The 23,149-nt window shown below is 32.5% G+C and overlaps 1 protein-coding gene across 1 annotated transcript in view; it reads left to right on the forward strand.

The window, feature by feature from the left end:
* Window positions 1-23,149, forward strand: part of LOC115886918 (paired box protein Pax-6) — a 135,229-nt gene that overhangs the window by 85,560 nt on the left and 26,520 nt on the right. Inside the window, exons 6-7 of the mRNA XM_030906245.1 lie at window positions 14,939-15,088; window positions 18,002-18,084. Coding sequence (XP_030762105.1) covers window positions 14,939-15,088; window positions 18,002-18,084 — 233 coding nt within the window. The remainder of the gene's footprint in view (window positions 1-14,938; window positions 15,089-18,001; window positions 18,085-23,149) is intronic.

Here is a 23,149-nt window from a genome sequence, read left to right on the forward strand (position 1 = left end):
TTTATTTTATTTTTCGACATAGTCCCCTTGTAACTCTACACACTTTTCCCAGCGATGCTCCCATTTCTATAACCCGTCCAAATAGTACTCGGCGTTTTTCTCTGCAAAATAGTGGTTCACGAAGGAGATTGCCTCTTCATTTGACGAAAATCTCTGTCCTCCGAGCGCAACTTTTAAATGAGGGAACAAAAAGAAGTCGCTAGGGGCTAGATCTGGTGAGTAAGGCGGGATGGTCAAGCAGTTCAAACCGTAATTCGTGGATTTTCGCCATGGCAACTTCTGTAAATGAGGCCGTTTTCCGTAAGTTCTACTTTTAGCTTGTCAAGTAATGATGCGTAGTATGCTCCTGTGATGGTTTTTCCTTTTTGAAGATAAACAATTAAAATAACTCCATGACTATCCCAAAAAACAGTCGCCATCACTTTCCCAGCCGAAATAACAGTTTTTGCTTTTTTTGGAGCCGGTTCTCCCTTTGTCGTCCACTGTTTGGACTGTATTTTTGTTTCTGGTGTATCGAAGTTTCATCTACAGTAATTAATCGACGCCAAAACTCGGATTTATTGCGCCTAAACTGCGCTAACATAGCGTTGGAAATGTTCATACGAACACGCTTTTGGTCTAACGTGAGCAAACGCGGCACCCAAGGCGCGGACAGCTTTCTCATGCCTAAATCTTGATTTAATGTGGGACAAACACGTTCTTTTAATATGTTCATAACCTCTGCTATCTCTCTCACTTTAATTCGGCGGTCGTCTAGCACCATTTGGTGAACTTTGGCGATGTTATCGTCGGTAATTGCAGTTTTTGGACGTCCCGGACGTTCATCGTCTCCCAAGCTCTTACGGCCACGTTTAAATTCAGCTGCCCAAAATTTCACTGTGGTAAATGATGGTGCAGAGTCCCCATACACAGAATCCAACTCATGTTTAATTTATGTAGACTATTGCCTTTCAAAACCAGATATTTAATGACAGCTCGATACTCGATTTTCTCCATTTTCACAAAAACACTGACATCAACTCACTGAAACGACTGTTACATAACAACTGCGCATCCAAAATGGCTGAAACTTTGGTGAATAACTGTCAACAGATGAACAATGAAAATTCACTAGCTTTTATCTACGAGTGCTGCCATCTTCACGTTGAGGTCGGAAACTTTTCAGACCATCCTCGTATATATAACATCTACGACACCAAAACGACACTAACATAAAATTCCATATTTTCGCCAACTAGATTAGTACAGCATAATAGATTTTATAGGCCTCCATAGCTTGATGTGACCAAAAAGATTTTTTGGAAGTCAGCTTTGAAAAAATATTTTTTTCCACAAAAAGTATGCATGGTGGCGTTTTTTACAAGAGGCAAAAATGTAGTATCTATGTAAATACTAAAAGTACCATTTTACGAAAAAAGAAATTGGTCATTGGTTGGAAAATGGATGACCAATTTCTTTGTTGAGATGGAAAATGTTTATACTAAAATTTATGTAGAAGTGGGGGTAGTTTTCACCCTTCCCGTACTTTTTCTTGATTTTTGTAAAGGTCAAACTTTAAAGCACTTATCAACATATAGACACCCAAAATCTCATTCAATGGACGGGTGACCGGTTCGAAACTCTGTATCGTGCTATTGTCCAAGGGAAAAGTGTAAAATCTATTGATACACACTGCTCATTCACGTCGGTTCGAGGCCGGATGAGATCGGATATCTCGTGAGTATATAAGAGTTGATTTAGACACTTCCTAAGTCGGTAGGCCATTGACCATGATATGGCCGAGGACCGCGGTTCGGATTCCGCGTAAACAAAGTAGGCCCCGTCCAGATTAGCCCTGGCAGCAAAAAGGAGACGTTAACTGAAATCTTTACTTTAAAATATCTGAAAAAATGTGTTTATTTTTTGAAAGTTTGATGCCCTAATGGACAAACGAAGCACTTTTGTGTAGAGGTATTTTTAGAACGGAATTTTGGAAATATTTTGTAGGTCTGCTTTGGACAAATAAATTCTCCAAAAAAATGTTCTCAAAAAAAACTATGCGATGTGGCCTTTTTTACAAGAGTCAATAAATGTAGTAAATACTAGAGAGACCATTTTATGAAAAGAAAATCTGTGGTCCAGTGGAGTGGAAAATATTTATATTAAAATTTATCTAGAAAAAATAAAAAAGTAAAAATCGCTAAAATTAAAATGAAAAATTATAATAAATGGCGATTGTGTTTTTTAAGAGAGCTGTCTGTATTTTGGTTAGATTTCAAGAAACTACAATATAAACATAATTCGTATAATATACGTACCCTTAAATTATAAAAACACTAATCATCCATGTACTGAGACTCCCGCCTGTTCAAAAAAACGACTTAGATTAAAATGTCGTTCGTTGTTTCCTCTAATTAGGTACGTCGATTACCAGCTCCACAAGAAGCGCACGTGAGGTGGCGTCACTTTTTACTAAATATATTATGGTAAATTCACAAAGTTTTGTGAATATGTCTAATGAGATGTAATTTTACTACAAGATTGTATTTCTGATTTAATTGTAATTTTTAAACTCACAAAACTCATTGTGAAAATAATATCGTTTACTAGTGATCATTTAATATTAATCATTTTTTTTTTGTAAAATTACTTATATTTTTTTCAGTATAGTGTAACAATGAATGACGTTCCAAGGGCGCGTTAATACTCGATCTCAAGGGTGAATTAAAGTCCTCGAGAAGGAAATCGGAAATATCTTTGCGAATTCGCGGCAACAATACGTCGCCTCCCGCTCCGGCAATCTTCCCCCGCTGAACGAATCGTTCCCCTTTCCTCCAGCCAAACAACATGTGCGTCCACCGGCAAAGCAGGCAGTCAGCACCAGAGAAGTTGGAATCTCTATATATTTCCCACCCTGTTTTACGCGTCCCTATTTACTTCCGCTCCCGTAAACTCCACCCTATTTCGTATCCACCCTCGCTATTTCATTTTCCTTGTTTTATTTTATCTTCTGATCCTTTTCCCCCGTTTTCTCCCCTTTTTGCCGCTCTTTACCCGCCCACCCCTTCGCGGGGTTCCATTCTCTGTCTCTTTTCTCGCTTCCCTTCGTCTTCATATTAGGGAGGCCCACCATAAAAATACATCGATATTATGTTGTTATATTATGATACCATCGAATAATAATATTATCTTACTTTATATATTCTTATTCTATCTATAGTCACACATGCATTATCTAAACAGGTGCATTAGGTAAATATCTCTTACCTTCAATCTGACTGCCGGCCGACTGATTGTATATACCGTCCTTCGTCATCGTCTTTGCGTGTTGTTATTATTTTTCATCAAAAGGGTATTTAGCTATTGGAAAAATGACCATGTCTCTTGAATGAAGTACTTCCTAGCGTATTTTTCTTAATATCTTAAAATAAAGTAACTTGCACTTGGTTGAATGAAAATAGATTCAAGAGAAATTTTCGAATTTTTCAAGAGAACCAGTTTTCTTGAGTTAAGAGAGTTTTTCTTCAGGCAAAATATTTTTAACTGTTTCTATCTTATTTTTTTAATCTAGAGGGCTACTGATACCGAGTTATAAAAATAAGATTATATATTATATTTTATTATATTTTTGCTAATATCTTCGGATTGAAAAAAGATATCAAGATGCGGTTTTCACTGACTTCTTGAACTTTTATTCCTGTTTACAATCAGCTGAAATTACATATACCATTGTATTTAATTTTTTTGGGAAATCCCGCATTGTTTGTTAAATTGCACGACAGCGCCCTCTAGCGTCTACTGTTAAAGGCATATCAGTATTGTTTGTATGGTTTTATATAGAGTATGAAACGCTTTTTTTAAACGAGCCCTCACTTGTTATAGATTCCGGTCATCCAGTCCGGAGTTACTAACATTTAAATAAAAACAGATCTAACCTTTTCCCACCACTTTATTTTAGCAGATTATATTATAAATATTTTTTTTCTCAGGTTCTACGGCTAATACTTTCCGAGATACAGCCGAGAGCTATTCTTAGTTGGACACCCGGTACAGCCAAAATTGCTTCAGCGACAAAACATTTAAAAAACAAACTAAAGCACAAAAATATGCAAATAATAAAAAAAATATCATACAATTCAAGAAAAATTACGTCATTAAAATTACAAATAGAACATACATGGACATTTCAGAACACAAAAAAGACGTATCAATAAAATTTTACAATAGGAAAATTGTAAATGGATATAATCATTTAAGAGCTTTAAAATATTAAATGTTAGATTTTTAACCAGTGTGTGAGATGATCAAAATTTTAAAATTCAAAATTGTTCAAAATTGAACATCAACAAAAAAGTCGTTTACCGCATATCGAGCTCTCTCCAGTAAGTATGATTTCAGAGCTTTGCGAAACGCGGGAAAGAATGAAAGCGACTTGATATCCAAAGGCAGATTATTGTACATTTTTTGGCATTGTACAGGGTGGGTCAAATTCGACGCGTTTAAATGGAAACACCCTTTTCTATCGGAGATAGACGAAAACTAATATCGGTGTCTGGAACTCAATTTTCATCAAAAACATGATGATGAAAACCGCATATCAATATCTGTTACCATTTCGGAGTTACGGGGCGTTTTTCAAAAATGTGCATTTTTAACAAATCTCTGTAACTTTTTTGCTATGGAAAATTTTGTATTTCTATGAAAACATTTCCAAAGCACCTTTTTACGTAGAATTTAATGGTTTAAGTATAATTTTTTTAAAATTAATAATTTAAGAGTTATCAACAGGAAAATTGATTATTTATTTGGGACACCCTCTATATTTTTAATTAACTAAAATGAATTTAAAATTACCTTTCCAAAAATATAGCAAACTTGATATTTTGTTATAATCCCCTTCGAAATACAGGATTTTTAAAAGTCCGTCACTTTTAACTAGTAGGCTTTGGACCCCTTATTGATGATATGCCCTTAATGGAACTCGAAAACATATTTTTCCAGCAAGACGACGCACCGCCTCTGAACGCTGAAGTTATCAGCAAATTTTTGCAGCCAATTTCAAGAATAATTGGATATCTAACCAAGATCCCAGCCGTTGGCCGTCGAGGCCGCCTGACTTAGTGCCCATAGATCTAATCCTATGGATATATTTGCGGAAGAATAAAGGTTCCTTATTCTTCCCTATAATTTAGACAAGAATTAAAAATACTTAGCAGTTATGAGAGGATATCTTTCACACCCACTGAGTTAAAAATTGCCCCGTCTGTCCATAACAGAAGACGGTTGATATGTCCAACACCTGTAGCAAAATTTCATGCCTTGGTTTGCTATTTATTTTTATTGCTATTAGATATAGTTTAAATGTGTTGATGTTGGTTAAATATATTTTATATTATTATAAAATTCTGCATCTCTCATAGCAAATATTATTTTCGTTTTAATTGATGCTCACAGCTAGATTTTTTTGCATTACAGCCGGTGCCGTTCAAAGCCTACTTATTTAAAGTGGGCGAATTTTTATATACTCTAAATCTCGAAGAGGAATCGAGCAAAATATCAAGTGTGTTATATTTTTGGAAAGGTAATTTTAAATTATTTTCAATAAATTAAAAATATACAGGGTGTCCCATATAAAAAATCAAATTTTCTGTTGATAATTCATAAATTATTAATTTCAAAAAAAGTATACTTAAACCATTAAATTCTACGTAAAAAGGTGCTTTGGAAATGTTTTCATAAAAATACAAAATTTTCCATAGCAAAAAAGTTACAGCGATTTGTTAAAAATGCATATTTTTGAAAAACACCCCGTAACTCCGAAACGGTTACAGATATCGATATGAAGTTTTCACCATCATGTTTTTGATAAAAATTGAGCTCCAGACACCGATATTAGTTTTTGTCTATCTCCTATAAAAAAAGGTGTTTCCATTTAAAAGCGTCGAATTTGACCCACCCTGTACATTATTGAGCCTTTAACTAGTTCTGAGCTCGGGGTTGGCAGATAAAAATCGTGCTTCCCATTCCTAAGTGGATAGTGGTGAGGTGGCCTTTCGGGAATGGCAGATATGTGCTTGAGGATTAAGAAAACGGATTCAAAAATAAATAAAGAAGGAAGAGTCAGTATTTTGAAATTAATATTAATATTAATTTAATTAATCGACATTAAATGGCCTCCTATATTTGCTACTGAAAGGAAAAAAAGTTAGTGGTGCACATTTTTTTTTATCATCTCGACGCATTGGGACATCAAATCGACGCATTGACAAACCACATCAGCGCATAGTGAGTATGGGATTTAATGGTCGTCTTTAAATCCCCGTCTAATAATAATTAAAATATTTCTAAACGATTGTGTAAAATTACATTACTTTGTGAATCTATAAAAAATATTAGATTTTTTAAAAGTTCCATATTAGAGATGTAATATATAGTGAGTTTTAAATTGTTCTGTTTAATATTGCAAATTAAGTGCAAATATTTTCAGGACTGGTAAATCTCGATAAAAGAAACATATTTTCTCTTTACCGTTTTAAAAATAAATCCAAAATAATCGGTGTATTTTACTTTGAAATTTTCCAAAAAATATATTTTTTTCTAAAATTTTGAGAACCACTAGATCTTTTCTGGATTTTCTTTCTTGTAAATTTAATTTACTACCTATGTTGCCATATTATCAACTATATTATATTTTTTAACTAAAAACTAAAAAAAATTTTTAAAAAAATTCACAAAAATTACAAATTTTCAAAATTTTTCTTCTGGGGTCGAAATATACCCTAAACATATTTCCACTTCTTTAAGACTCACCCTGTATACATATGATATTTTGTAAATTTACTTATGCTTTCAATGTAGACAAAACTATAGTTTTGTTGTAAAAGTGAATGATCCCGTCGTCACACAATTCACTCGATACGTTTTGACTAGTGATGAAAAAAAACGATTAATTTCAATAATCGAGTACTCGAGTATCAAGCGATTGCAATAATCGAGTGATCATTCGAGCGATATATCACTCGTATTTAAAAATACGGTTTTCACCCGTCGCATGTTGTAAGTACTCGTTAACGCCAAGCGCCAAGCAGTAAGTTGCGTGCGCAGGGCACATATTCTTTCGGTAATGACCGGCAAGTAGTAAGCAGCGAGCGATTCGCTTAATTTAGTTTATTTCGAAGCATTGTCGATGTAGGTCGTAAAATTTTGTCCCTCAGATACGCAACGGATTAATATACCGGGTGCGTCTCAAAAGTGGCTCACCCCTATAACTTTTCTATTTTTTCATATGAAACAACGAGATTTGGTATGTTAGTATATGACATAAATTAGGATTGATTGACATATTCAATTGTTTTTGGTTACTTCCGCTGTCACCGGAAATGATTACAACTTATGATTTTTAAATGGCACCCTCGGTATTTTTTTACTTAATTTGGTAGAAAATGACACTCTGAATAGAATGACATATCACATGTCAACATTTGACATTTTCGCATATGGTTTATTTGAAATTGTAACATGCGGTTCATAACGACAATTTGACTCGAAATACCAAAAGTGTGTGGTATCAAATTATTCTCTCGATCCATTTGAAAAAAAATGAGATATGATCAAAAATACGATTTGGGCATCTTTTAACCGGCCAGGACAAGACACTAAAATATTAGACGATCAAATCTATTTTTCCAAGACTTCTTAATTAAAAATTAGTGTTTTTAACACAGACATGGCACTCTAGATTGAGATTTAAAATACAATTTGTTTTTGAGCGAATATGTCAAAAGTTGACATATGATACGTCATTCTATTTAGAATGTCATTTTTTATCGAATAAAGTAAGAAAATACCGAGGGTGCCATTTAAAAATTATAAATTGTAGTAATTTCCGGTGAAACAGGAAGTGACAGAAAACAATTGAATACGTCAATCAACCCTAATTTTTGTCAAATATTAACATACCAAATCTCATTTTTTATCTAAAAAAAATAAAGCAGTTATAGGGGTGAGCCACTTTTGAGACGCACCTGGTATATACGGCGTCGTATAAATTTGCTACCTGCAATGTATGTAGAAAATTCGCTCGAGTACTCCCATCACTAGTTTTGAGTGTTTTGACTGAACAGTTAAGACTGACAAGTAAAACGTTATATGTGGAGACTATATCGAGACTTCAGAAATCAGGGAAATAGTAAGTACATCGAATAAATTACCTACATCAATGCATCGATAAATAATATGAAATTTTCTTGATACGTTCATTAAAAAAAATATTGATATTCCATAATAAAAATATCGATATTTTGGGCAGATCGATGTATATAGAACATCACTAGTTTATAGTCCCCCCTCATTTCTCTCCAGTTGGCTTTCGCCGTCGCCGAATAAAGTTGGGACTATGGTGGGTTATATAGGGGATGAGGGGGGAGCCAGGGGGGACGCTTCGCCGTTGCTCGGCTGTTTTTATTTTCTGTCGGCTAAATCTCTATTCGGGGACTTTGCATAATTTTAGGTTCTTCAAATTTTTAGCTTATATTGTTCCGGAAAGAAAATGGAAAACGTTTGTTTCGACGACGCATTTTTTTCCCAAGTTTAAGCGTAACTTTTTGGAAATTTTAAATTCCAATGACCTCCTATAGCTTTCAAGATTTTCCTCTTTTTTATGTGATCTAATATTTTCGTGGTAAATTATTAAAGAAGAAATACATAGAAAAATGGCTTAAAATAGGAGTCTCGTTCACTGAAAAACAACTTAAAATTGTCATTGAATTGTATTTAAAACGATACTTTTTAGACTCTTTATAAAATAAAAATGCAAATACTCATCTGCCTATTATACAAGGAAAAGCAAAATGTTGTTTTTGAAAGTTTGCAACACCCTGTGGAATGGTTTAACAAAGTAAGGAATTTAAAAACAGCTTTAACACCAAGGGGAATTTTTTCTCGTTAGTTTTTTTTATTCATCTCATTAGCTTTATTTTTGTTGGAGATATTCGTTCTTGCAGAAAAGAGTAACGATATATAAAAAAATTAGAATTAAAAGCATGCCTTGGCTTTTGGTCGTAATCGATATACGTACAAACTACTGAGAAAAGATGCATTTTGATGATAAAAAAGCTTTTAAATTCCTTATTTTGTTATAGAGACCCCACAGGGTGATTAACATTCATAAAACATTTAACCAATTAACAACATTTTTTCTCTTCGTATAATTCTATAGTTCGACTTCTTTAAAAATATTACATGTATAATTTTATTTCCAACAATGTTTTTTTGTAATAATCTAACTAAAACTTAACTTAGGTACACTACTGTTAAAGCCCAAAAAAAAATATGTAGCGTCACTTACCGCTGAAATATCAATTTGGTATTGGAATACTCCGCTTTTTGCAAACTAAGCACTGACAAACCCATCCAAGATATTAAAAAATACTTTAAACAGTTTTTTGCAAAGAAAAATAATAAAAATTACTTAAAAACACAGAAGTTCACATACATCGCGCAGCAACACTGTTAAACATAAGTTGAATGAATCCATCAAAAGTCGGCGCAAGGGCTAAAGAATACAAGGACACGTAACGCCCATATACAGGCTGCAGTAGAAGTGTGTGAATGTTAAGACGCCATTCTTTTGGATGTAACGAATGAGTCATCAGCTGATCATCAATTTTACGACAACTTTAACGATTTTTCATGGTTTTAGTGTAGTGAACTTTGTATAAACTTTATTACAATGGTGATTAGTTGTTCACCTTTCAAGGGTAAAAGTCGCAGCGATAAGAGCCAGGAGGTACGTTTCATAGGTAAATAACCAAGAGCCCACTCCATTTTTTTTAGCGTTTTCTTATGTGACGTCGATACTAGTTTTGTGTCTTTTGTTAACATTTTAATACGTTTTATTCTCGTAATTAATTAGTATACACCATCAGGCGTGGCCAAAACATTTATCAAAAAATTAATATCTCTTCAAGCAGCTAAGTTATGGAGTGTAGAGGTAAGGAGAAATATCTTCATGCATTAAAAATGGTCATAAAAAAGGAAAGGCTTAAGATGGCGCTGCTATAGCAAAAACCTGACATTTAAAATATGCGCCGAAAATTTTTATATAGGGAAATTAAAATAACTTTGGTTTTACATCATAATACGACCACCAGTAAACTCCAAAAGACGACGCATGGTGTCATTGATGACGTGCAACCAAAGTTGTTTTAATTTCCCTTTATATGCCGAGGACGCTGTGCTATTCGCTGAAAATGAGGACGACCTCCAAAGATTATTATATCGCTTCAATCTAGTAGCAAAATCTTATAACATGATAATATCTGCATCCAAAACAAAGAGCCTGACAACATTAAAAATACCTATGATATGCAAGATTGTCGTGGATAACACAACGATACAGCCATTAATGAAATTTAAATATCTCGGTATAGAGTTATCCGGTTATGGCGATATCGAAACAGAGGTAAGACAACAAATAACAAAAGCAATGGGAGTAGCTGGATATCTGAACGACGCCATATGGAAAATTCAATACATAGGTGTCGAGGTCAAGTCAAGAATATACAAGGCTGTTGTCAAACCCATAATAACCTACACAGCAGAAACCAGACCGGATACAGCAAAAACAAAAAGATTCTTGGAAATAAGCGAGATGAAAATCCTCCGCAAAATCACAGATAAAACGATATTAGATACAGAACGAAGCGACAACATAAGGCAAACATGCAAGGTGGATAGCATTAGTGAATGGGTATTGAGCAGAAGACGTGAATGGAATGAACATATAAGCCGAATGGACGAGGGAAGAATAGTAAGGTCAGCTCGAGACAAATCACCACTGGGAAGAAGAAGTACGGGAAGGCCAAGAAAAAGATGGTGTGATAATCTTACCATCGATTGAAACTGTAGGCATGATGTGAAGAATGAACAGGCAATCTGCCTATGATAGAGTAGGAAGAAGAAGAAAATTTTTAGAGCAGGAAATGATTCAAAAGAGATAAATGTTTGACGTGAAGGCGCGGATAAAAAAAATAATTTTATTTTCATGCCTCATAAAATAAATTATCGATTATTATTCAGCAGCAATAGACTGGGCCTCTGATATAAAAAAATAATTGTTTTATATTTAAAAAATAAAAACGCAGTTTTTTGAGGTAATGTTTGGTTATGTTAGTTTTCTTCTCTTATCTATGGTTACTTTTCATTTTTTAGAGTTATGCTTTATTAGGGCCACTGTAATCATTTGGTGAACCCTTATTATTGTAACCACTTTTTCAAATAAAGTCCCATAAGAGATATTTCCCCTCATCTCTACACTCCATAAGCTAAGTTAAGAAAAATATGTCCCACGGTACTGTTTGGAGGTATATGGTAACAATTTGGTCTCGGGTGTTAATAGTCCTTGTATTCTTTGGTCATTAAGTTGGCGTCATTTTTACTATTAATAGTAAAAACATCGTCGCAAACAGTCTTCCTGAAGCAGCGTTGTCACAGTTACTGATAAATTTTAATTTAATTTAATTAGAAAACTAAAAATAATTTGAAAGGTATAATCTATGTATTTTAACTAAAAAACATATTTAGTACGCCGTTTCTGTAGGTACACTGAAGAAAAGGATCTCTCAGTTGAAATGAATATGACTTTGACCCAAAAGATTGGTGCTCTTCAATAGGGCCAAGAACGACGTTTCTTTGCCCAAAGCATTAACTATATTTTCATAAGCTTTAAAAAAATACTTTAGAGAATAGAAGAATCTATCTGTTTAAAGTATTTCACTCTTGACACAAAATTAATATGCAAAGAAGTTCTTGCTACAAGAACAATAGTCTCTTTAATTCATGCAAAAATTCTTGATTGAAAAGGGACATTTCTTGATTAAAGAGACACTTTTCTTAAACCAATAGCGAATACCATTGACTCAACTAAAATTTATTTTGATCCAAGAGAAGTCTATACATCGTATATACAGGCATATTACGAGGTATATTATTTTCTGATAAATTTAGGTTTTCCTAGTCTGTAGTAAGTAAAGTGATATTATTTTCCGCGATAGTAGGTAGATATTTCTGCTTCTTCACTCCTTGGTATTTTTTGGGGTGGTTCATCACTCTACAAATTACAAAAAAATGTTACATCACGATTAATCAAAGTAAAGCAAACAAATTATTAAAATTATAAGCTTTGGTCACATTTTGATTTTTTTAATACGACTTGAAATTCTAAAATTTTTGTAATTATTAGCATAAAAAAATCGATACCTATATTCTTATTCTATCTATAGTCACGCATGCATTATCTATACAGGTGCATTAGGTAATTGTTTCTTACCTTCAAATAATATAGCAAATAAATCTAATTTCCATTTTTTCAGAAACTCCTTTAAAGAATCCATATATCCTAAAATTTGTCCATAAAAAATGACAAATGCATGTTAATAACGATCACTAATTTGTTATACGATATGCGTTTAAAAAGCAAATTACGCAAAATTCCAAGTGGAAAATTCCAAGCAACAAAACCCGTGCGTACTATGATGTGCGACATATGAAATGCGACGTGAGACTGATCGGACTGCCGTCTGATTGTATATACCGTCCTTCGTCATCGTCTTTGCGTGTCGTTATTATTTTTGATCAAAAGAGTATTTAGCTATTGGAAAAATGGCCATGTTTCTTGAATAAAGTACTTCCTAGCGTATTTTTGTTATTATCTTAAAGCAAAGTAACTTGCACTTGTTGAATGAAAATAGACTCAAGAGAAATTTGCGAATTTTTCAAGAGAACAAGTTTTCTTGAGTTAAGAGAGTTTTTCTTCAGGCAAAATATTTTCTTTTACGCTAAAATAAATTCTCTTGCCACTATTTTTTTTTCAAGAACGATGACGACTTTAGTTCAAGTCTATCTTTTTTATCAGTGTACCCAAAAAACCATTAGTGACAATAATAACATACCTACTTCGTTTTCAAACACAAGCCGGAGATCTAACACAATCCGCAGAAATTTGTCAACAGCGCTTTTTGTTGAAAACGATGTTTGATCGGGATAAAATCTGAATAGTTTTGTCTCCTTTAAGATTTTTAGATGTCTTGGATTTTTGTAAATAATTCGAAAATCATGACAAGCAAATGATATTGTTTTATTGTTCAGTGCGTTAATGGAATCTTCGTTGTCCCCCCATTGAATTGTGACGTGGCGACTGTTTCGATGAAATTTACCGCTAACACAATTACTAGTTTAAATTGGACAGCGCAAGTTCATTCTTGTGGAAGTTATGTTCATTTTGAAACAACGGTCCCCCTATAAACCAAATTATTTTATCTCCCTTTACGTATGCTTTATCTGCTCAGTTTTGTGCCGATCCAGTTTTTTTCTCTGTTGCTATTTTTCTTTTTTTTTTATTATGTCTATAACCGTATAACATTCCATGTGCAGCCATGCAAATGAAATTTGAATGAACCAATATCCATTTTTTTAGTTGGCACTAAATTACCGCAGAAATTTGTACTGTTAATGATATTTTAAAGCATTCTAATCACAAAAATAATATTTTGATACGTACACTCTGAATATTATTCTTTTTCGGTCAATTGTTTTCTGGCAATTTTCCTAGATCCATATCTATTGGTTACATTCTAACAAAAAGTTCTATAAGAATTGTTTCTCTGTCGACAACATGGAAACAGGTTTGAGTATTAATATACATATATATAATACTATGGAGTGGAGAGGTAAGGAGAAATATCTTCGTGCATTAAAAAATGGTCATAAAAAAGGAAAGACTTACAGTACAAATATAGGAAGAGACTTGGGGATAGCACCGGTCGCGTGTTATTTTATATTTCTCACGTCTCTAGCTATACTTGTTAAGTTGTAAGTTGGCGCTTCTGTAGCCAAAAACCTAAAATTTAAAATATGCGCCAAATATTTTAGAACAGGCAATGATTCAAAAGAGATAAACATTTGACGTGAAGGCGCGGGTTTCAGAAAAATACAAATTTTATTTTCATATCACATGAAATACATTATCGATTTTTATTCAGCAGCAATAGACTGGGCTTCTAATAATAATTGTTTTACACTTTGAATAAGAAGTCTAAGGAAGGAGCATATCAAAAATCTTAGGTACACCGCGATGGACCTCAAATATGGCCGACTTAAATTCCGGTTTATCAGTGTCGTTCTAATTTTATTTAAAAAATATAAAACTATGATGTAGGGTAGACGTGGGGTAGACTATAATATATAATTTAGTTAATTTAAGTGAATTTCATAAATGATCGGTTTACTACACGTATGTATATTATATAGTCACTTACTAGCGAATAGTTGTTCCATTATTTCACTCAATTTTTGCCGAGATCTACCGCACGCTACACAACCAACTATTTTAGAGTCTTTTTCGATAAATCGCGATAGTGTCACTGTTAATTTAAGTTCTGACACAATTTCCATCTAGATTTATTACCTTTATACAACTATCAGTCGTAGAATAAATAATAAATAACATAAAATAAGCTCTGTAAAAACTGACAAATCCACAAAGTTTCAAATCAAATTCAAATGTGTCAAATGAATCGTCAAACAGAACTGTCAAGGATCCCCACCCTAGAGTGCTTTTTCCGCCCACCATGCATGAATACATGGATAGCATTATGCTCCATCCTTAGTCTTCTTATTCAAAGGTTTTACATTATAAAAAATAAAACAAAGCTTTTTTGGGTTATATTACTTTTATTCTCTTATCTATGGTTACTTTTCATTTTTTAGATTTATGCGTCATTAGCGCCATTGTGGTTATTTGGTGAACCCTTATTCTTTCCACTTTTTTGACGACTTTTTCAAATAAAGTCCCATAAGAGATTATTTCTCCTCATCTCTACACTCCATATATTAAACTTTGTGATCACATTTTACTTATAGATTTTATAAAGTACTAACAGTAAGGTTTCTTTTGTTTCAGCTGAGGCAATGCACGAAAATAATTCGGACGGAAACTCAGAACACAACTCATCAGGTGATGAAGATTCTCAACTTAGATTAAGACTTAAAAGAAAACTCCAAAGAAATCGAACTTCTTTTACAAATGAACAAATCGATAGCCTAGAAAAAGGTAAAACATATCGTTCATATTCTCAGAAACAGTGTCATTTTCTTGACAATTCAATAGATTAACAACACACCTATATATCGCATACTAACACCTACTATATTTTCATTATAGTATTCGTTTAAAAAAAATATTTTTACAAACAGCTAGATTCTGGTAAATTTGATATACAGGGTGGTCTGAATTGTAATCGGAAAACTTCGGCAATATATTCTGCAAATAATAAAAAGTAAAAAATTTCTTATTTATATCTTAAAATGCTTCGGTTTGGATATACAGGGTGCGGAAGTTTCATTTTCATTTATTTATTTTCCAAATAATTTCTGAACTAATAGCCGATATTTGGATGAAAATTTGTGTGTGGGAAATTTTTTACATGTGTAATTCAATTTCGATATTAGTATGCCTCCTACTCGTAAGGGGTGCTACCTACATGTGTTTTTTTTTAAACTATTTTGAAGAGTAATAACTTTGTCTTCGTACATGTATTACATTACTGAGAAAAAAGTAGGTATACATTTTCTCCATTTTTTATCCAAAAATGTCTCTTTGAATCGAAATTTTGGCTCTTTAACGGCGTAGAAGTTACAAGTGTGAACTGTGTCGAAAATCCCTATCGTATGGCCTAACTATATGTAGATAAAGCACCTGACCGAATCATAATCTACCTTTTGATATGGTTTCACTGTCAGTGCCGTCATCATCACTTTCAGCTTCAAAACCGCTTGAAGAGAGTGACTTTCATGCATACATACATACTGCCATTACTCGCTGACGAGTATTTGACACGCATCAGAAGATGGTCACACAAGTCGTTTTCTTTCATGAGCTTTTCTGTGACTGAAAAGCCCAATACGTGATGTTATTTGTCTACCGCACTCCGGACATTCAAAAATCTCATTGCTTTGTTGCCTCTTATTTTTTGTTGCCGCTGTTAACTGAGTTTACAATTCTTCTCCATTGAGTTCTATTGTAAGCTGCTACTTCCCACACATTCTGCACATTAATCCCCTTTAAGTTTTCGTGGAAAATGTCCTTGTACCTTTTGAGTTGTCCACCTGGCCTCCTCTTACCGTCTACAAGCTCACCGTAAAGCAGTGATTTTGGTATGCGGTTTCCTTGCATTCTGCATACGTGACCAGCCCATCTTAGTCGGGATTTTGTAACCATGACTTCAATACTCTCGCAGTTAGCTTTTTCAAGAACTGATACGTTTGAGACGTGATGGAACCATTTGATTCTTAAGAGTTGTCTAAGGTGTCTCTGTTGCAACTTGTTTAATGCGTTCATGTGTCGGCGGTACGGCACCCAGGTTTCGCTCCCATATAACATGGTGGGGATTATTATTGCTCGGTACACTGCAAGTTTCGTTTTTGTGCTCAGGTCATGGTTGTAAAAAACCCTGTCTTTTAATTTCCAGAATGCTCTTGAAGCGCTGCTAATCCTGTGCTGAATTTCAGAGTCGATATTGGCCTTTTCCGAAATCAAACTGCCGAGATAATTGAGTTCCGCTACATATTCCAGTAGTTTTTCTCCGATTTTTATAGCATTGTTGTGATCTTCCGGGGAAGTGCACATGATTTTAGTTTTGTCGATGTTTAGCTTAAGGCCCAAAGCCTCGTATGCCCAGGTATATGTGTTCAACATTTCTTGTAATTGCTGTAAATGAATCATAATCTACCTTTTGATATGGTTTCACTGTCAGTGCCGTCATCATCACTTTCAGCTTCAAAACCGCTTTAAGAGAGTGACTTTCATATAGACTTACTAAGTTTATTTAAAAAACCTAAATTGTCCATCACTCCCACTCAGAAGGATGAAATGGCTTGGCGTTATGAAATTGACAAATACTTATCCGATTCAAGAGCTGAGAGTTCTGAGGATATTTTAGAGTGGAAAATGTTTTTCCAAATTTAGCCAACATGACCAGGGATTTTTTAGCCATACCAGCCTGGTCAGCTCCTCTTGAAAGACAGTTTTCTAGAGCCGCCCTTACTGTCACAAAAACCCGAAACCGATTAGGCGACAATGCTGTTAGAAGCCTTATGTGACTTAGATCTTGGATTATCTATTTACGTTAATAAATAGTTTCTTACTTTATTTGTTTTTTATTGTTGTTTTATTCCGCGATTCTTGTTAAGATTAAAATTTAGTTTTTTTGATAAAGTTTATTATTGCAGGATTTTGTGGTTGATTAAAAATATCAAATGAAGCTTAATACAAAGTGAAGTAATCAAGTAGCTTGACAAAAATCAAGTAGTTGTGAGCAATTGCTTGACTTTTCAAGTACTTGAAATTGTAACTACTTGACTTGAATTTGACTTGATTTCAAGTCAAGTCAAGTCAAGTAACTTGAAAGTCAAGTCAAGTAGTGAAAACCTATGACTAATCAACAATCAATCTCTTGACTACAGTTGGAAATGTATACAAGGAGTGTATGCAGACGAAAAGTTATTACAATTCGGGTGCACCAACTTTCATCGAGATCTGGACGGTAATTCTGTAATTGTTTAAAAAAACGAAATAAAAATGAAACTTCTACACCATGTATCTCCAAAACGAAGCATTTCAGTACATATATTTATACGAACTTTTTTACATATTATCCGCAGAATATATTTCCGAAGTTTTCCGATTACAAATCAAACCACCCTGTATAGCTGGAAGCAAAATAACATTAAAACATATGACCCAAATATTATTTGCCGACAGCAATTCTCATATGTTGCAAAGAACATTTCAAAAAGTAAATAATTACAAATCAAACCACCCTGTATAGCTAGAAGCAAATAAAATTAAAACATGTGACCTAAATATTATTTGCTGACAGCAATTCTCATATGTTGCAAAGAATATTTCAAAATGTAAATAATTTTTGAGCATGTTTTTAATAAAACGTTCTTTACATACTTGCAGAATTTGAACGCACACATTACCCAGACGTCTTCGCCAGAGAAAGGCTCGCCGAGAAAATTGGATTGCCTGAGGCACGTATCCAGGTAACAATTTTTTTACAAATAAGTAGGAAAATTCAATTCTTAACTCGACGAATGTTGAAGAAATCTGAGGAAAAATCGTTTCATGCGGTTTTCGCATCGGAAATTGATTCAATAAGCGCATATATTATTATAGATCACAGCACAGAATATATTATATAGCGATGGGAACTATCGAATGAATTAGACTATCGAATGTTTACTGAATGAATGATTTCAACTATCGAATGGTTTCATTCGAATAAAATCATTCATTCATTTGTATACTAAAGCATATGTGACAACCTCGCCGTGCGACTAAATGGTTATCGTTAAGCCACGACTATCGAATGCTTTTGATAAATGAAATTTAGTATTCGTTTGATTTTTGTCTGCGTCAGTGCATTATTAGTTCTTGCAAATTTTTATAACTTGCCTTTTAAATACTGTGCTATTTTTGCGTTTATTAAAATATTTAAAATACTAAAGTAGTAGTGTTTTTTTTAATTGACGATTGTGTACGTGTGCAGGTGGTCAAAATGTTTCCGAAAATTTGTGTGATTTTCCGATCTTCCAATTATTTAATTTTATACGGTATATGGTCTATTTTTTTAATGGAAAATTTTAAATTACAATTAATTTTAAAAATACATATGTATTTGTATTTTAGATAATATGAATTAGTTGGAACTTAATAATCATATTTAAGTAATGTGGTAATGTGGTTAAGTAAATGGTTATCGAACTCAAATTTTGGGATGAGAAAATTAATTGATTGATTAAAGTTTTACACGTGCCAATTTAAAAAAAAAGTTAACGATATTTGTATTTTGTTTATGCTAATTCTCTTAATGTAGATTTTTGCGGAGAAATATTTCATTTATTTTTTAAAGTAAATGCCAGTAAAAGCATATATTATTTTTAAATACTAATACAAAGTAATAAAAAGTAATACACATATATAATTTTGATTTCTAATTTTTTATTTATATTTTTCTTCTATTACACTGCATGCTTAGGAAATTAATAAATGTTTATATTTCATGATTTTAAAATTTGTTGTTAATATAACGAATTAGTTCTGTAATTATTATTATTTAATAAACCAACGTTGCCAAAAAATTTAGAGACTATATTACTTTTAAATAGGATCTAATATAAATAATTTTGACTTCTAATTTGTTGTTTATATTTTGCTACTACTTAAAAAAATGTTTATATTAAATGATTTTAAACTTTGGTGTTAATAGGTATAACAAATTATTACTGTTATTATTATTTATTAAACCAGTTTTGCTTAAAAACATTAAAAATCATTGTCCTATATCCAAAATAAAAAGTATTATTGCAGTATAACAACAGAATATTAATAAAAAACATGCAAAATATATAGTTATACTATCCCTAACTAATTATAATACCAAAGAATAATATTCTTTGCTAATACCAACTAATACGAATATACGGCAACAGCGCCGTTCATAATGTATTTTTGTGTAAATACTAGCACCTTAATAGTAAAAAAAAATAATGTGTCCTTATCTTTATCTGACTCAAAATCAAAGATGCCGGCTTTTTCATACCATTGCCACCGACCGCCGATCGCTGTCGGGTTTCTAGAAAGAAACCTACGTCGCCGGGCGACAACTAAAATCCAGTTTATATTTTATTATAATCGATCCTGACGAATAAATGAATTTTACAAATGAATGAATTTTATAAATGAATGGTTTTTGCTGCCGAATTAATATATTTCAAGGCAGATGACGCATCTATTCGATATTTTTATTCGAATAGTTTTCGACGAATGTTTTCTTACCAGCTATCGAATTATTCGAATGAATTGCAACTATCGAATGTTTCGATAGTATTCATTCGATAGTTCCCACTACTAAATTATTATATGCAAGAGCGTAGGCTAGATATTTTGTGATCTTAGGTTAGATTCCTTAGGTTGAGATTTGTTATTACTTGGCTTGGGATCGGCTCGGGATCTCGATAAAAGAAAAACATTTTCTCTTTACCGTTTTTTAAATAAGTCAAAAATAACCAAGTTATTTTACTTTGAAAATTAAAAAAAAATGATCTTTTGCTTAAATTTTCAGAACCACTGGATCTTTCCTGTTGTTTTTTCTTGTAAATTTAATATACCTACTACATATGTTTTCATATTATCGAGATATTATGTTTTTTAACTTAAAATTAAAACATTTTCCAAAATTTTTATCAAAAAAATGCACAATTGTCTCTCTCATAGACGTGTTTTTGGGGTCGAAATATACTACTTCTAAAAAATATTTGATATTATTTAAAACTCTTCCTGTATATTCCTTGCTTGCCAACAAATCAGAGAACATAAAAATCGGTTTGACGTTTTTGCGTTATAAATAGTGTAACTAACACGACTTTAGTTTTATTTGGTTAGCTTATGACTAGTTTATTAACAAGAAATTATAATTTTCCTGCTTCTGCAGTACAGCAAAAACACGATTGAGTCAGACTTTTGATGTATGTGTTTTCTTTATAATTAATCCACTATTTAACACTTTAATCTTCACTTAAAAGTTATTAATTTCAGTTCATTAATGAGTGAGAACTTGGTAATTAGTAAAGAGAGAAGTCGTTTATAAGCATAAATAGACATAATATTTTAAGAACGAATGCACATTTTTGAAATACCTACATCAAAAATATTGCATATCTAATATTTTCCCATTCTTATATGGAGAATTACAATTCATCCTAAACTTCTTAAATTGATGACATGATGACATTTTTATATTAATTTGAGGTAAACAACATGAAGCCAAAAGTTCAAAAGTGACTCTGAAATATTACAAACACAAAATATGCGAACTTTTTCAGTGGATGTCGGCCTTTATGATATTCATTATCAAATGTTGCTTTATACAGGGTCCGGCAATAGTGCGTCGGGCATCTGTAGCTCCTAGAACAAAAAACTTGAGAATTTTGTTTAAGTGCAAACCTAAAGTATATACCAGGATGTATTTCAGGAAAATATTTTAACTTCTATAGGGTGGCTCAAAAAAGTGTGAGTGGACCTGGAAGATTTTTTTTTAAATGGAACACCCTGTATATTATTGCATTTTTGACTTCCTTTCAGATCACTTTACAAAACCCTAAGATATGAATAAATATATTTCGATAGTTACAGAAATATTAAAAAATAAATCAAAAATATATATTTTTCAGCCCTTCTTAAAAAAGTTATTAAAAGTACTAAGAACTGTTCTGAAATCAAAACCACATTAGGTATTTACTTTAGATGGTCTGTACTTACTATGCTATAAATATGAAAATCGTAAATTATACAGGATGTTCAAAATTCTACGCCAAACTTTCTAAAATATAAAATAATTTTTCTTCGTTATTTTAAATGGAACGTATATTATTTTATCATTATACGGGGAATTTAAAAATGAACATTTTTTGTATTAGATTATTTCAAAATTTTTAACGGTTTCGCAGATATTTGCAGTTTTATATTTCATATGGCATTTTCTACAGTAAATTTTTATCAAAGCCACCCAATGATTTTTCTTTCGTATTTTATCATTGAAAGGGTGTTCCATTTAAAAAAACAAAGAAAAAATATTTTATATTTTAGAAAGTTTGGCGTAGAATATTGAACATCCTGTATGATTTACGATTACCATATTTATAGCAAAGTAAGTACAGACCATCTAAAGTAAATACCTAATATAGTTTTGATTTCAAAACAGTTCTTGTATTTTTAATATTTTTTTAAGAAGGGTTGACAAATATATATTTTTGATTTATTTTTTAATATCTCTGAAACTATCGAAATATATTTATTCATATCTTAGGGTTATGTAAAGTGATCCGAAAGGAAGTCAAAAATGCAATAATATACAGGGTGTTGCATTTAAAAAAAAAATCATCCAGGTCCAATCACACTTTTTTGAGCCACCCTATAGAAGTTAAAATATTTTCCTGAAATACATCCTGGTACATACTTTAGGTTTGCACTTAAACAAAATTCTCAAGTTTTTTTATTCTAAGAGCTACAGATACCCGACGCACCATTGCCGGACCCTGTATAATATATTAATATAAAGCAACATCTGATAATAAACTAAATTATATATTTTCAATTTAAGCTAATTTTGCGTTCTACTAATGGGAAATAGAATATTTAGATTTAGAAAGGTAGGAAATAATACTATACTAATAATCAAAATGTAATAAAAATATAGAGAACCAATGAAAACAACTGTCAAACCGATTGTTAAAACCAATTGATCATTCCAGATCATTCAGTCAATTAGCCATCCGTGCCACAAGATTGACAAACAAACTCTGACTTTACTATTAGGTTGTACTAAGTAAGCCAGGTTAGCTAGTATTAAAATAGAACCTTCTGATTATAGTAATAAAAGCTCTGCTTCCAGTAGACATTAAATGATAGTATGTAAAACCAAAACAGTCAAATTTGTTTGGAGAAATAAACATTTTCCAAGATATTTTAAAAGTGCGCTTCTGCTTCTTAGTTTAAAATAGAAAAACAAGGCTCATATCAATGTCTTTTTGTTGCCAATGTTGTCAATGTTGCCCAATGCGCCTAGTAGCGGTAAGCGAAAGTATTCGATTAGCGGAACCCCAAGCAATCGATTTTGGTATTCTCGTTGCCTATGAATTGTTTTCTGGATATGCGTTGAGCACATAATGACAGCATCGCAATTTCTCATGTATCTAATAGTCAAATGTGGATAAAACAATGAAAAATGTCAATGTTACGTGAATTTCATAACCTATTGTTGAGTTATGTCAACCTATTTTGCTACGGATATGTCATTATTCTTATTATACGAGGGAAATATTGAAGACCCTTCTCAGCTTTTTCGACGTCTTGAACAATATTTATAGCTGCCAAGTCGTAAATTATCAACTACATATTAAGGAATTTATAGAAGAAGATTTAGTTTTCACTACAGAGCAAGACAACACACAAAATCATAGTTTTTTTTCTGTTTTTACTGACAGTTTGGCAAGCAAAACGATCCTTTATTAAGGTGACCGTTTTCGAGTCGCTAAGCGCGTCAGATGA

This window comes from Sitophilus oryzae, unplaced genomic scaffold (assembly GCF_002938485.1).
Source record: "Sitophilus oryzae breed Bouriz unplaced genomic scaffold, Soryzae_2.0 scaffold_535_pilon_pilon, whole genome shotgun sequence".
In the NCBI taxonomy this organism is placed as follows: domain Eukaryota; kingdom Metazoa; phylum Arthropoda; class Insecta; order Coleoptera; family Curculionidae; genus Sitophilus; species Sitophilus oryzae.